Source organism: Phoca vitulina, unplaced genomic scaffold (assembly GCF_004348235.1).
Source record: "Phoca vitulina isolate PV1807 unplaced genomic scaffold, GSC_HSeal_1.0 scaffold85, whole genome shotgun sequence".
In the NCBI taxonomy this organism is placed as follows: Eukaryota; Metazoa; Chordata; class Mammalia; order Carnivora; family Phocidae; genus Phoca; species Phoca vitulina.
In genome coordinates, this window is record NW_022589788.1 from 3,353,357 (window position 1) to 3,369,076 (window position 15,720).

The following is a 15,720-nucleotide window of genomic DNA, read 5'->3' on the forward strand; positions in this document are numbered from 1 at the left end:
CAGGTTTGAGCTGAGTGGGTCCACTGATACGTGGATTTTTTCAGACATATACGTTCGGTACCATAAATGTGTTTTCTCCTCCTTATGCTCTTCTTCACAGCACTTTCTTTTCTCTAGCTGACTTTATTGTGAGAATACAGTGTATCGTACATGTGACATACGGGATAGGTGTTAACCGACTGTTTCCGTCCTCAGTAAGGCTCTGGTCGACAGGAGGCGAGTCGTGTTAAGGTGTTGGGAAGTCAGAAGTTATACTTGGATTTTCAACTGGTTGGTGCATCTAACCCCTGTGTGTTTCAGGGCTCAACTTTACACTCAAAATCATACAGCTGTGCCTTTTAAATAGGGGAATTGTATGGCCTGTGAATTGTATCTTGATAAACTTTTCTAAGAGCACGCCGAGCCCCTTCTGCCAAGTGGGGTAGGTTCTGCTCAGGAATTTAGGAGATTGTTGGAGACATGGGACATGAGGACAGGCTCTGCTCCCTGAAAAGATCATGTTGTTATTAAGTCGTATCATGGATCCTGTCACGTCACATGTCGTAGGCGTGTGTCTGCGTGGTACATGCATGCACATAACATGTTCGTGGCACAGAGTTGCCGCCCGGAATGGCCACCGAGCTGAATGGTGGTTAACCTCAGGGTTGAAGATTAGCAGGGGATTTTAAGTCTTCTTCGACTTCTGGGTGCTGTTTGGGTTTGTGGCAATGAATAGTATTATTTCTGTCCCCCGAAAGCAGCTATTTTTGTTGTTGAAACCTAAGGAACTGTTGTCTGGGGGGGGCGGGGGCTGGGCTCCCACACAGCACTGGGTGACATCCGGAGGCCACACCTCCGGGCCTGACCAGGCGGAGCAGGGAGCCTGTCACCGTGAACGGGCTGCGGGACCGGGCGTAAATGAACCCCAGTCCACCCGAGTTCGGAGGCCAGATGGGACCCACAGACGTTGGTTTGTGCACGGGGGCCCCATCGGTACAAGTAAAATGCCCTGGGGGACGTGGGGTTGGCAGAAGGAGTGGGAGCGTGGTGTGCGTGTTGAACCCTCCTGCGCGTCTCAGCTTTCCCTGGGCGCCCGGCCAGCACTCTGGATGCCCGGTTTTAATTAGACGCTCAGGACATATTTCCCCTGCCACCAGCCTTCCGTGGACCAGCGAGTGGGAGGACGGTGCAGGAGGAGACAGATCGTGCAGGGGCAAAGGCCTGGAGGGACAAACCGGCCCCACCAGTTAGGGGCTGTGTGATCTCACCAGGCTACTGAGCGTCTCCGGGCCACGGGCTCCTTCTCTGCGGTCGGGGGTGGTCACGGAAGGCCTAGAGCCGGTGTGTCTACACGTCACGGATGGAGGGCATCGTCACGTCCGCCCCGAACCGACCTGCGTTGTACGGCTTGCGTTTGCTTGTGTACTTCCAGAGCTACCAGATTACAGGGGCTGTAGTTTGTCTCAGCAGCAACCACTGCCCCTTCTAGCTCAGCTCTGCTGGCAGCCCCCCCCCCCGGGAGGCACAGGGCCACCCAGCCTCACCCCCAGACCCCTGCCGGGCTGGGAGGGGCCACCTGTGTCTCGAGGAAGGAGAAATCTTTGCATGGGAAGCTCACGTATGTTTGCCTTTGGGGGACGGGCCCATTGGCACCCCAGCGATGCAGCTGAAGGCCTGGGTGTGTGCTAGGAGCCCCACGTGACAGGCGAAGTAGGGCTACGTCGTGTGGCCCCAGGTGGCCATGCACGTTCCCAGATGCGTTCTGCTCTTGGACACGGCAGGCGTGGGGTTCAGAAACGGAAGGTGGGTGCCGGCAGGTGGGACACAGAGCCTGCACAGGGAGGGCAGCGTGGGGATTCCTGGGCGGGCGCTGGGGTCGGACTCTGCCCGTGCCTTCCGACCAAGACACAGGCCAGCCCCGTCTGTCTGGCAGATGGTGTCACCCTCGCCAGGCCCTGGCGATCCCACGGAGGAAGGGAGAGCAGGGGCCTGGAAGCCCCGGCCAGACATCCCGCAGGCTCCCCACCCCCTCCACAGACTCACCCCTGCGTCCTGGGTGGACAGAGGAGACACGGCATTGAGCCCCAGGGAGCAGGTGGGGGAATTTTATTTTATTTTATTTTATTTTTTTAAAGATTTTATTTATTTTTATTTTTATTTGACAGATAGATAGAGAGCACAAGTAGGCAGAGTGGCAGGCAGAGGGAGAGGGAGAAGCAGACTCCCCGCTGAGCAGGGAGTCGGATGTGGGGCTCGATCCCAGGACCCCAGGATCATGACCTGAGCCGAAGGCAGCCGCTTAACCAACTGAGCCACCCAGACGCCCCAGGTGGGGGAATTTTAAATTGAACTTTGGAGTGGACCCATCAATTTGCCGTGGGATTTGGAGGCTCGGGCGCAAGTAGCTGTTTTTAGACGCGGGGGGATCAGGGTCTCCATGTGCCATGCAAGCCCCTGGGGCACCGGGAGTATGGGGATGACCTGGCCAGGCATTGGGGAGGGTCAGGCAGGGATTAAAGACCACAAGGAAGGGCTGCCAGCTGACAGGGAAGAAAACAGAGGGCTCGAATCCCACTTGGGCAAAGGAGGGTCCTTCCAGCCACGCTGGAAGCCAGAGCCGGGTCCTGAGGTTAAATGGGCGCTCGTGCCCGGCACCCTGAGCTGCCCGGTCCCCAGGCTGCTCCGAGCAGTAAAGACAGGGCAGCTGGGAGGGAGGTCTGAGGAGCAGGGGCCCCGTGGAGGCAGGTGAACTGTCTTGTTGGAAGACCGCACACACCTATCAGGTCTGGGAGGGCCTCGCCTCCCCAGAGCTGGCCCCTCCCACCCAGCACGGTGCATGGGGGAGAGCAAGGGCTGGTGAGACCTGGGTCCAGTCCTGGCCTGGGAACCTGTCTGCCCATCTGCAAAGTTGTCAAGAGAGGCCAGTTCCCAATTGTGCAGGATGAAAGGATGAGTGGAGTAGAGGTGATGGGTGCTTAGCAGGATCTGGATTGTGGGTAGCGTCCTGCTGGGCAGCAAGCAGGGAGGAGAGGTCGGGGGGATGGCGGTGACCTCTCAGATCCCCGTGGCCATCCTTGCTGGATCCGACTTGCTGACCATGGATGGTGGGGTAGCGGGGGCCCCGTCCAGGCAGTGTCTCCAGGTCATACTGCAGGCCCGTCTTCAGAGGCCTGGGCAGGAGGGGGGCAGCCGGGGATCCTGACTGGCCAGCGTGCACTGGGGGCATCCTGGCAGGCCCCTGGCCACGGGCCCTACACTGGCGGGGTCTCACGGGAGCTGGCCTGCTGAGGCAGGGCCTGACAGGACCAACTGGGCCCTCCCAGACCCCCTCGGTGGGAGTCCGCAGCTGGGGCTTGCGATGGGGCGGCCTGGGTTCAAGCCCCAGCCATGCTCCTCGCCCGCGTTCCCTGCTCTGTGATGGTCACCAATGGAAACCCCCGAGTGTAGCACCTGGCACTTAGCCCGGGCACAGGGACTGAAAGACGATGTTGTCACACACATCACTGTCACCGTGCTGATGCACCATGCACTGCTTCAAGTCGTCAAACGTGTGTCCTGTTCCCATTGGATTTAAGGAACGTTTATTGGGCATCTGCCGGGTAGTGGGCCTGACCAGACAAGGTCACTCACTGCTGCCAGGGTGGCTGCTCTGGTCCGTGGCGGTGTGACGAGAGGGACAAGGGACTGGCCTGGAGGCCTGGAGCCCCCGAGCCCTGCGCCCAGCCCAGCCAGACTGTGTGTGTGCCCTGAGCGGGGCCCGCCCCTCTCTGCCGTTGGCCGTGTCCCTGGGGAGTGCGGGTGTGAGGAGGGGCCCAGATGCCCGCTGCGCCCTGACCTTCCGGAATGCCACCCAGGAGATCCTCAGATGCCTCCCCGCTCAGGAAGAGCCGCTCTTCCGGCCATGAAGTGACACCCTCAGGGACGTGGGTGGCCGGGACTCCTGGACCAGCTGCTGCAGGCGTGATGTGTACTGGGACTTGCCAGAAGCTCGAGCTGGAGTCTGCTGAGCCCGGTGGCCAGCCTGAGCTTGTGGCCCACTGCCGCGTGGCTCCCAGCTCTGCCTCCAGAAGGGGCCCCCCGACCCCCAGCACACTGAGCCCCCACCACGAGCCGCCCCTGCCCCGTCACCTCCTCAAAAAGCCCGGCGTGGGGCCACATCATTGTCCCCCTGCAGATGGAAAACAGGCCTGGAGGAGGGATACCGGCACATCCTAGGCCTGGCTTCCTGCTCTTTCCACGGACTGGTCTCCTGGGGTCGCGGTAACAAAGTGCCGCAGACTGGGGCTTACCCAGCAGACCTCTGCTCACATCCCAGAGGCCGCGAGCCCAAGATCAAGGTGTCACCAGGGTGGTTCCTTTGGCGGCCGTGAGGGAAGATCTGTCCTTGGCCTGCAGATGGTGGGCCTCTCCCTGCATCTGCACGTGGTCCCCTCTGTGCGTCTGTCTCCATGTCCTAACGTCCCCTGTGTGTAAGAACAGCCGTGACGACCTCACTTTAGCCTGACTGCCTCCGTGAAGACCCTGTCTCCAAATCAGGTCATAGTCTGAAGTGCTGGGGCTTAGGGGTCGACACAATTCGGCCGTCACAGATGGGCTCTTTCTGTGGCCTCCTGGGATCTCCAACCTTGGACAGCTCGCACACTCCGTCTGGAGGAAGGGAGACTCGGCTGGCTGGGCGGGTTTTCCTTTTCCTGCCTCCCCCATCAAGTTCGAGGCTCATTCCAGGCTCCCTGGGGCTGCCTGGGGGCCCCACAGCCGTGTGTGGCCCAGAGCGACTTTGTCGGAACACGCTCCCCCATCCCAGGACAGGAGGAACCACGGGGCCCGGGGACCTGACCGCTGGCCCATGGGGCCCTGGGGGTCTGCACTCGGTCCGCTGGGATCCAGAGGCCAAGCTGTTCTCATTCAGATGGAGACCAATCTCTGACTCCCTGACCTCCCTGGGTCTAGTGGGGTGTAACCCTGTGAAGCCCCCCAACTTACCCCCCGCATTAGCACTGGGGGATCTGGGGCCCTGCCTGAGGCGGGGTGACCCAGGATTCACACCTACACTGAGGCACCTCGGAGGCCAGGCGCGCTGGGACAGCGAGCATGACCCAGATGCTCTGAGGTGACCTGGGTCCTTTGTCCCCAGCCCTGTACTGGCGTTTAGGGGACCCTGGAGAGCGCACGGGAGCCTCTAGTGGGGTCTCCAGCAGAGGGGGCCAGAGGGTCACTGACCGTTTGGGGAGAGGTGACATGACTCGTGCAAGGTGGCTGTCGCTGGTCCAGGGGAACACTGGGCAAGCCCCCCGCCCCCGCATACCTGTTTTCAGGTCTGTCAAGGAGGTGGAGCATTCTTACGGGATCTGGGGCACCGAGGGGTGCGGTGCCCAGAGCTCCAGCACGGGGCTCAGCACACGGGCTCCCTGTGAACGTGCCGTCGGTACTGGGGCAGCACCGGGCGTGGGCCTTGAAGAAGCTCGGCTTTCTTAGGTGGAGGGGGGACGAGGACAGCACTCCCCAGAGGGGGTGGTGGGAGCCAGGGCCGGTGCTGGGGCGATCAATAACAACTCTGGGAAAGAGTCCGGGGTCAGGGAGCAGTGGGAGGTAAGCCAGGGAACCAGCCGGGCAAAGGGCTTGGAGGCGTGGGGGTCCGTCTGCGGGCTGAGCTGAGTTCTGGTGGCTGTGGGGAGCCATGGAAGGTGATTGAGCGGGGCAGGGACCTGAGCAAAGGGTGCCTGTGCTCGAGGCCACTCTCCGTGATCCTGCCCCTTGCCAGCTGGGAGAGCTTGTCCTGGGGGCTCCGTTGTCCTGGCTGTCCCCTTGTGGTGAGCTCGCTGGGTTCAAGGGGACGCTTTCCCACTGGGTCAAAATGGGGACCTACTCAGACACTTGGGACTTCGGCGCCAGGTAGATTAGCAGGAGGAGGACAGACCTGGGGTTGGATCTTCACTCTGCCTCTCCTGGCTGCACAGCTTTGGGCTGGTTAGCGTACCTCTCTGAGCTTGGTTTCTAGCTCTGCCAAATGGGTGCAAGAGTATCTACCACAGGGTGGTGGTGAAGACTCCAGGCAAGGTCAGGCCAGACTCTGGGCATTTCCTTCCCCGGATCAAGGCGGCTAGCACCTCCTCGTGGGACTTGGGCTTTGGAGGGAGTGACTTTCCTGTCTCCGGAGAGGTCCCGAGTGAGCCTCAGGCAGGCTGTGTGCAGAAGTAGGGGGGACACCGTGTCAGGACTTGGGGAGGGGACTCTGGGGTATGGTTGTGGTGGCATTCGGTTTTCTATGGCTACATAACAAACTGCCCCAAACCTTAGGCACCAAATGTCCATTCTGTTATATTCACGGGTTCTGAGGGTCAGAAATTCAGAAAGGCACGGCAGGGATGTTTTCTGTCTCTGGTTTCATCTGGGAAGATCTAAAGGCTAGGGGTGACCCGAGAGCCGGGGACAATGGGAACCTCTGGAGAACAGATCCACGTGTCCCCTGCATGCGGTCACTTGGTATTTGGGGTGGTTGGGCTTCCTCACTACATGGCCGCTGGGCTCCAAGAATGAGCGCCCTTAAAAGCAAGGCAGTTTATGGCATTATGATCTAGTTTGGAAGTCCATGGTGTCGCTCCCATCACATCGTTGGCCGAGGCAGTCCGAACGTCCACCCGTGTTCCCGGGGAGGGGGTCTCAGGCCCCGCCGCTTAGTGGAAGGCGTGTTAAAGCCACAGTGGAGAAGAGCTTGTGGGACGGACGTCTGCGTCCAGGGGCTGCTCAGAAGCCCACTGAGGAGCTCAGAGGGATGAACGTCCCAAGGTCTCCAGAAGAGCGGCGGTCACATCGCCAGATGCTGAGGCATGCGGTGTGCAGGGGGAGACCGGCACGTGCCCACAAAGGTTGTGGCTCAGTGTGATATGTGTTGATTCGTCCCATTTATGGAGCACCTGCTAGGTGCCGGGTGCTGGGCTGGGTGCTGGGCCCCCACAGTGAGCCAGGTGTGGAGCCCATACCCCTTCAGAGGAGAGAACTTCAGAAAGACGTTCAGTGCAGGGGGGTGAACAAGAGAGGAGGGGCGGCTCACCCATCCAGCAGACGTTCACTGCTGTGCCCTGGGCCGGCCCTGAGCAGGGCACAGAGGACCGCCGGTGGGTCGGCCCCCCGGACGTCCTGGTCCAGGGCTGATGGAGAAGCTGCAAGATGCAGGCAGGAGTTGGCCAGTTAGGGACTATGAAGCGTTTTCACATAATCAGTTCTGTCTGCAAACTTTGGAGCTCGAGCCCGGCATCCACTGCTTAGAACTCCGGCAGAGCGGAGCGGATCGCGGACAACTGACCACTGTCTGGGCTTGGGGCAGGTCAGGGGCTCGGATGAGCCCACTTGGCTCCATAGGAGAAACCGGGGACCACATCCGTGGGGAAGTGGAAGAGGGCCGGTCGTTTCCCGGGTGACAGGATGACCACTTCACGTGGACGTGGCATCCCGATGGAGTCCCTGCAGTTTGACGGTGTGACTATAGGAACGGGCGTGGGGGCGGGTGCTGGGAGTTCAGGCGTCTGGGGCAACAAGCTTCTGTGGGGGGAATTCTGTCCCCCATCTCTGTGCCCTTGAGCACAAGCTCCTGGGGGCAGGGACTGCTCTGCTCTGCCTGGGCCCCTGGGTCAGCCCCGGGCCCGGCAGGGAGTGGGAGCCCACCGCATCTCCGCTGGATGGAGGTCCTGGGTGAACGACATACTTGAAGAGTCAGAGAGGTCGCCTCTCTGGCCGAGCGGGGAGCCTGCTTGCCAGGCCCAGGCTGCCGATGGCCGCGGCAAGAACTGCCACTCCAGAGAGCAGTTCCCGGTTTGTGATTATAATTAGCACTCAGCCCGTAAGTAGGTTAGGGAAGGAAGCGCTCTCATGCGATTTGGTGTGATTTTCCAACACGCAGCTCTGGGGAGGGCAGCAGGAAAGAGCGCGGGACCTGTTCCTGACCTGAGACACAGCCCGCAGAAGAGTGTGCCCCGAGGACAGGCAGACCCTCTGAGGCATGGGGTGGGTGGGCCCTCAACTCCACACTGAGAAAACCAGCCTGAAGGAACACCTGTGCTGGGGGATGCACCAGCCACAAGGATGGCCACGTGGTGTGTGAGAGTCGTCTCTTCCAAACCTGGCCTGAGGGAGACACCCTTCACAGAGCTGGCCCCTGGCCCTGGGGGGGAGCTTCCAGGCCAGGGGAGGCAGGCACACAGACCAATGGACAAGGGCCACCCAGCGTGGTTAGTACTGAGGTGGAGATGAGCATGGTGACTGGTACTTGCTGAACCAGAAGGCACCTGCCCACCTCATGTCACCTCCCCCCAGAAGTCCTCCTTGGTTGCACACAGGTTCATCTCCCTGCTGTGCTTCTCTCTGTGGCTCTCTGCTCATTGTCATGGTTAGAAGTGAAGGCCTGGGGGAGGATGGGAACTGTGTGCCTGGGACCCGCCCTGGACATAGCGGAGTCTCAGGCCTGGGTGGGCATGCACGGTTTATATGGCTTATTCAGGGTTAGAGCAGAGTCGTGCGGTCTGGAGCCCTAGCCAGCGGTCTGCGTGATGCAAACAGCAGAGTGGAGAGCGCAGCAAAGTGCTCGGCTGATGGGGTGTGGGGACCAGTCAGACCCTGAGCACACAGGGCCCCCACGTGTGGTCCCGTGGTACATGTACCCCCAGTGCAAGCCCTGGACAACGGGATGAGCAGGGAATGTGGGTGTTTGGCCACGTCAGGCACACCAGCTTGGGCTCCAGCACGGATTGGGCCCTTGGAGGGGGACAGGACACGCCGAGCCACTGAGAGAGCGCAGAAGAAGCAGTTGGAAATGTCCCTGAGGATCACAAATGACGTGTGCCTTCCTGTCTGGGAAGCAAGAGATGCGTTGTTGCTGGACCAAGAGAGGCGTCTTGCTTCCCCCTTTCTCCCCTTCCTCACCCCTGTGCCTCCTCGGCCCGGCATGTCCCCTCTCCTGCTACCTGCCATCTGGTGGGCCAGCCAGTGTGTGCCCCTGGCTCCCCGATGCCCACAAACTCCTCTGTTCCCCTGTTTGCTGAACGAGGATGCACCTGACCGGGACGTGCAGAACAGCAGGTGGCTACGAGGATGGGCGGGCATCACACCCCCCTGAGCTGGGGCCCAGCCGAGTCCCTCCTCTAGCCAGGTGACTCTGGGAAAGCCCCCACCTGTCTCTAAGTCTGAGGGTCGTCATCTGTAAAATGGGGGTAACAGACCATTCCTGCAGGTAGGGGGCCAGGGCTGGGCCTGTTTGGTTCCTGTGGAATCCGGGCACCTAGTAGGTCCTCGGGCATTTGTTGGGTGGGTGAATGACTGAATCAGCAAACAGTAAGAGGAAGAACAGCTTTGTTGTTTGAGTTCTTGGAGTTGAGCGCACTTTGGCTGAGCGCCTTGCAGTTCTGACTTCACAATGAAGTGCTTTGACTCGCGGTGGTCTCCAGGGGTTCAGGGCGCCGGGAAGGCTCAGGGCAGATGCTCCGAGGCCGGAGGAGGCCGGGCCACAGCGGCACCTGCCCTGGTGAGGACCCCAGGGGAGAAGGGAGACCGCGCCCGGCACGTGTTCCGAGGGCATCACCGCGGGCCCCCAGCTTTGATGACAGGAACAAAGAGGGGGCATTCAGCTACGGCATCTAGAGTGACGTCAGGTTGGTGAATTTCTATGAACAAAGTGGGAGGTGGCCCCCGTCGGGCCTGAGCCGACAGAGCCAAGAGGAGAACGGGAGGATTTGCTGGGTGAAGAGGCCAGAGACGTGTTCCCACTCATCAGGGTAAAGAGGCCCATTTGCCCAGTGCCCAGGAGGCCCGCCCGCCGGCCACACAGGCGAGGGAGCCAAGCATGGCACTGACATTAGCAGTGGCATTGGTGGGGTTCAGCCACAGTCCCTGTCCCCAAGCCAAGGGCCAGCAAGGCCCGGCACTGGTCTGGGTTGGCCCTGCTCACCACATCAGCACTGGGCACCGCTGGGCAAGGCCCTGGGAGCAGAGGCCGATGTTAGGAGCCCCACCTGCCGGAGGTCACTAAGGGCACCGTCCGTGGCCCCCCGTCACAGTCACTGCCTCCTGTGCCCGCACACGCAGCAGGTGCTCAGCTGGGTCACCAGCTACACACGCATCATCTGGTCTGATCAGCACGAGGGTCCCACATTCGGGAATACTTGTCCCCATTTCATAGAGGAGGGAATAGGCTTCAGAGGGCATGTGACCCGCCCAAGGGTGGGGGGGGCGTAGCTGGGATCAGGACAGGTGTCCCTGTCGCCTACCCTGCCACGTCACGAGGTGGCAAAGCGTGGCGGCAAATCTAGGACAATCTTCCAATGAGGTGGGCGAGTAAGCAAAGGCATGACCCCCCTGGGAGGCTCCTGGTCTCCTTCCTGATAGCCTCCTCCCATCCCCGTCCCCAGGTGCGGGGTGACCCTGAGATCTGAGGGCCTGGGGACAACCAGGCCAGCAGCTGGGGTCCGCAACACTTGTCAGACGTTGCACTGGTCTTTTTTTTCTACTTTAATGGAGTCTCACAAAATGCCTCATGAGACCAAGCTCCAGCTCACAGATGTGAAACCTGAGGCTTGTCGGGGTTTGGTCAGTTCTCCAAGGCCACATAGCTACCCCCGGATGGGGATGAGGGCCCACACCCAGCCCTGTCAGCTCCTGTCCTGGGCCCAGCAGCACAAAGCTCCTGTCTCCTGGAGAGAGAGCAGGATCACAGCGTGGAGGGACTCTAGGGCGTCGCCGGGGACTGCGGGGCCGGCCCTTGATCAGGTTGATGGTTCCGGGAATAATTCCTGTTCCTGGCAAGGCTCCCCAGTGCTGGGATTTCCTTATCACAGGGAGGTCAAATGGTCACAGCCCCACGTGATCGATTCTCACCACTTGAGTTTATGTTTTAAGTTATTATCACAGCTGGGGACTCATGAAACCAAAGGTTGGAGCCCATCTTGCAATTGTAGCCAAATGAGCCTGTTGCATTTGTGGCTGGGCCTCTGGGTGTGGTAGCTCTCCACCTCTGTTTCTTTCCTTTAACATTTTTCACACACTTTAGTTCTTAGAGTGGTTTTCAGTCTGCAGCAAAACTGAGCATAAAGTGGGGTTCCCACAAACTTTCCCCTGTAATATGTGCGTTTGTTACAGGTGATGAGCCCATTTTGATACATTGTAATGAACTGAGATTTCCATCAGGGTTCCCTCCGTGGGGTTGAACCTGCTGTGGGTTCCGACAAGTGTGTGATGAAGTGTGTCCACATCACAGTGCCCCACCCGAGCGGCTTCTCTGCCCTAAACAGCCCCGGGCTCCACCTGCTCATCCCTCCCTCCCCCCAAGCCCTGGCAACTGCTGATTGTTTTTACTGTTTCCATGGGTCTGCCTTTTCCAGAATGTCCTGTAGATGGACTCACACAGCACGCAGCCTCTGCAGACTGGCTTGTTTCCCTCAGTAATATGCATCTGGGTGTCTTCCATGTTGTTTTGTGGCTTGATATCTGGTTTCTGGATAATTATCCTTTTTTACGTAAGACCCACGCACCAGACACCAGGGCTGGCAGGAACAGCCCGTCCCTGTCCTGGGGCCACCTGGGGAAAACCCCGGGTGTTGCCCCCTGCGGGTCCTGAGCCTCCTTTCCTGGCCTCAGCTCCCTCAGCAGCAGGGACAACAGCTCCCCGAGGAGAAACACCCCATCAGAGTCCACATGCAGGGATTTCTTGCAACTGGGCCTCTGTGGGGGTGCAAGGAATGAGTCCACCTTGGGAGGTTAGATGCTCCCGCCACAAATGCGCAGGAATCACAGATGGGATCCCAGGGCCAGGCTGACACCTGCGCAGAAGGCCCACCCGTCCCCACCACGCAGTGTCTGCTTTCCGCCACCAGAGGGCAGCACCACCGCTCTCACGACCAGCTGCCCCAGGAGGATTTAGAGGATGCTCCAGGTGGGCAGAGTTGGGGCCCCCCCAGCAAAACCTATCTTAAAGCAGCTCTCCCCCGCCCCATACCAGATAGATCTCCAGTAGCCAGGAAACTGGCGGTGTCAGGCTCTGTGTTTTTGCAAATGACAATAGCCATTGTGTATTGAGCCCATCATCTTAGCAAGCCCCCCCACCCCACCCCCAAGGCAGGTGATGTGAGCAGAGGGCAGATGCGTAGATGGACAGACACACGGAAGGCTGGGCGTTCCAGGTTACAGCACGCAGGAGGTGAAGCTGGGGCTGCACCCAGGCTGTCTGCCCCTGTATCCTGTGCTCCCCCAGGGCTCACAGTGACCCCCAGGGGGGCTGGTTTGACCTTCCCTCATATTGGACTTGAGCCAGATTCTAGTAGTATAAAAACTTGCTTGTCTGCTCGTGGACAGATGATAGGCTATTGTTCTTTGTCTGCCTGACAGATGAGAAGATAACAGTGTGGAGGATCTGTGTCCCACCCCCCACCCCCCACAATCTCCACCGAGCCTCAGAGGTGGACAGGGTGACTCAGGAGCCCTCCAGGCCCCGGGCTGTTCACAGGTTTTAAACCTGGATTCCAGTGGCTCATTCCACCAGGGGAGTCTTAAATTCAAGCCCAGGGAAATGCCGCCTTCCACCAATTTTATTAAGTAATAGATAAGGCAATCTCTGCACTTTTTCTACAGGAAAAAGAAGCGAAGGGCAAACCTGCTGTTGGCATTTAACCTGGGGTGGGCAATGTCACCATGGCCGTAGGAGGGCAGACAGAGCTCACGGGGCCCCCCGCCCAGCTCTGCACCCTCCAGTCTGCTGTTTGGATCCTGACTCCTCTGGAAACGCGAGGCAGGCGTTGACTCTGGGTCTGGGGTACCCAGAGTGACACCGAATTACTTTTCAAGCTGCTCACCTCCTTTCCTGCACCTTCTCGTTCCCAGGCAGCTGGAACCCTGATACCCTTGGGGTGTTCACAGCCTCCTCCTCAGACAGCTCGCTGTCCCCAGCATGGCCCAGCCCCCACTTTGTGCCACCCGCTCTCAAACTCTGCACCTCGGGCAGGGACCGCAGCAGAGAGGAGCCCAGCTCTGGCAGATCAGGGGCTGCTGGGACGCGGGGTGCTGGCGGTGGGGGACAGGTGGGAAATCGGGTGGAGAAATGTCCTCTTCTGTCTGGAGGGACCTCCTTGATGTTTACGACAGGACTGAGGAGACCTTGAGGTCTGGTGCTTGCTCAAAGCTAGTGTTAGACAATTGTGTAAATGGGGTGTGTGTGTGTAAGTACAAATAGCTTGACCCCCCCAACAAAGCGTGGCAGGTGCTTCCTCAGCCAGTCCACACCCCGGGCCCACCTGGGGTTTCAGCTGCAGCCAGGTGGACACTGACCTGCACCTGCAGACTTCCTGCCTCAGGTCCCCCTCACTCCTTCCTGCCACCTGCTGGTCCCAGATACACACCTGCAGCCCATCCTTGTCTCAGCATCAGGCAGGGGACCCCAGACCAAAAAAGGAGGGTGGCATTAGAAGATGTGGAAATGAGAAAAGACACTCCCCGCCCCACGAGAAAAGCAAAGCTGTGTACCCAGCGCTGGCTGGAGCCGGGGGTCGGCCACCTGCACTTGGCAGAGACCCAGGGGCAGGCAGAGCAGAGGGGGAGCTTCCCAGAGGAGGAAAGGGGGCTCTTGGGTGAGCCCAATGGGGACTGGGGGCCTGGGGAGGCTGGAAGGGGGCGTCCCACGTGGCTGGTGAGGCAGCGGGTTTGGCTTTCTCCGGTCGGTCCTGAGTCGGAAGGCTCCAGCGTGTTCGGGTGCCTGCCTGGGCCATGCTCTCTGCCCAGCAGGCCTCCACGCCAGCCTCCAACTCCACCATCCAACCAGCTCCTCCTTGTGCTTCAAGTGACCCTGCTGGTCCCCAGCCCCTGGGCCTCCCGCAGCCCCAGCTCCGCCATGGGGGTGTCTCCACTGCCCGGCTAGAGCTCAAAGGGGCAGACCTGCCGTGGGCCACGGCATCCTGCATTCTGGCCTCCGTAGGTGCTTTTGGAGGACGTGGATGAGGAGCGTATGACCCTGCCCAGACCCCAAGAGCCCCACGGCCGGGCCTTTTCACCGTCCGCCCTGACCTGGCCCTCGGTGGGTTCCCAGTGCTTCCATAAACATCCCAGGCCATGGCTGGCTTTAAGGAGGTCAGCAACAATATTCAGGTCAATGGCCCCAGGACGCAGAGGGAATTTGAAGCAAGCTCAAAAGAGGACCATGGTTATTGTACTTGCAGAAGAGAGGACTCCGGGTCTCCTGGCTGCAGAAGGGCTGCCAAGCTCATGGTGGGGGACCTTGCTTCGGAGGCCCTGCCGGCCGAGGACGTGCCAGGTCAAGGCAGCAAGAGAATAGGCTGCCCGTTGGGAGGGGTTGTGATCTCTCACCACTGCAGGGATGCCCACCTGGATGGGGGACAGATGGCCCACTGGGTGGGGCTGCCATGGAGAGGAGTCCCCTCACTGGGAGTTGACCAGATGGCCTCTCACATTATCCAGTCCCCTCTGGTCCCCCAGGAAAGAAGATGCGTCTGTCCCCTATGGGGCTTGAGCTGGGGCGGGGGCTTGAGCTGGGGCGGGGGCTCCCAAGGCCTCATGCCGCTGCTGCTTTGCTCCGCTGGGCCTGGCGTGTGTCCCACCTTTAACGTGGCTCCTTGTTCCCTCCCTGGCAGTGTCGGAGCCCCAGGCCGCCCACAGCCCCCTGGAGAAGCCGCCCAGCACCGCGATCCTGTGTAACACCTGCGGGAATGTGTGCAAGGGGGAGGTGCTAAGGGTCCAGAACAAGTACTTCCACATCAAGTGCTTCGTCTGCAAAGGTGAGCATCCCTGGTCTCTGGTCTTTGCCCTTGCTGCGGGGGAGGGAGCACGGAAGGATCCGGAAGCTTCCAGAGAGGGCTGCTCGGCAGAGGTGGTGTTTGGGCTCTAACGTGGAGTAAGGATGAATCCGGCCATCGGAGGGGGTGCTGGGCCGGTCCAGGGGGCAGGGGCAGGGGCGTGCCGTGTGAGCCCACGTCTGCGGTTTGACCACAGAGTGCTGCCGAGCGGGAGGGGGAGGGGCGAGACTGGGGGCCCAGCCTCCTCCCCGTGCCAGCAGCTAGCTGAGGGGGCAGCTGTGGCCTGGGGACGGGGAGCCTGTCCCCAGCTGGATTCCAGACCTGGGTGTGGCCCTGGCTGAGTCCCTTGGAGATTTTTGGGAAGCACCTCCTGGGCGTGGGGGTGCGAGGCCGCAGGTGAGCCCCCCGACCCCAGAGGAGCTCTGTCCGTCGCCACGCCATGGCCTCGGGCCCTCTGTGAAGACTGCATGTCCAGTCCCATTGTTTGGAAAGAAAACTTGAGAACCACTGGCCTGGATTCTTCTGCGGTGACAGGGGACACCCCAGAAATGGCCCTGAAGCCCCCTGGCCCTGGAGGGGGGCAGAGTGCCGTGGGAGACATGGGGGCCCTGTGGGGGCCAGTGACCCCCAGGGGAGACCCAGGGACCTCTGGGGTGGCACCGTCTCTGGCAGGGGTGGGAGTGCGCTGGGACCCTCAGTCTGAGGGTGACACTGACCCTGCCCCTCAGAGGGGCACAGCCTGGAGGTGCCTGTTTTCTGGGAATGGATGGAGCAGCCCCAGGTGGGGGTGTGAGAATAACAAGCCTTTAGTATCCTGTAAACACTGCCTTTGCCCATGATGCTGCCCCCCTGCCATGGTCAGTGCCCCACCCCCCCCCGTGGTCAGTGCCCCCCCCCCGCGGTCGGCGCCCCCCCCCCACCGTGGTCAGTGCCCCACCCCCGCCGTGGTCAGTGCCCC

General features: G+C 60.5%; 1 protein-coding gene across 22 annotated transcripts in view; it reads left to right on the forward strand.

The window, feature by feature from the left end:
• Positions 1-15,720, forward strand: part of ABLIM2 (actin binding LIM protein family member 2) — a 151,186-nt gene that overhangs the window by 26,401 nt on the left and 109,065 nt on the right. For all 22 annotated transcript variants that reach the window (XR_004298263.1, XM_032395440.1, XM_032395446.1 and 19 more), the window contains exon 2: positions 14,601-14,744. Coding sequence is in view for 21 of the 22 variants with exons in the window: in XM_032395440.1 (XP_032251331.1) it covers positions 14,601-14,744 (144 nt within the window). In the remaining variant the exon portion in view is untranslated. The remainder of the gene's footprint in view (positions 1-14,600; positions 14,745-15,720) is intronic.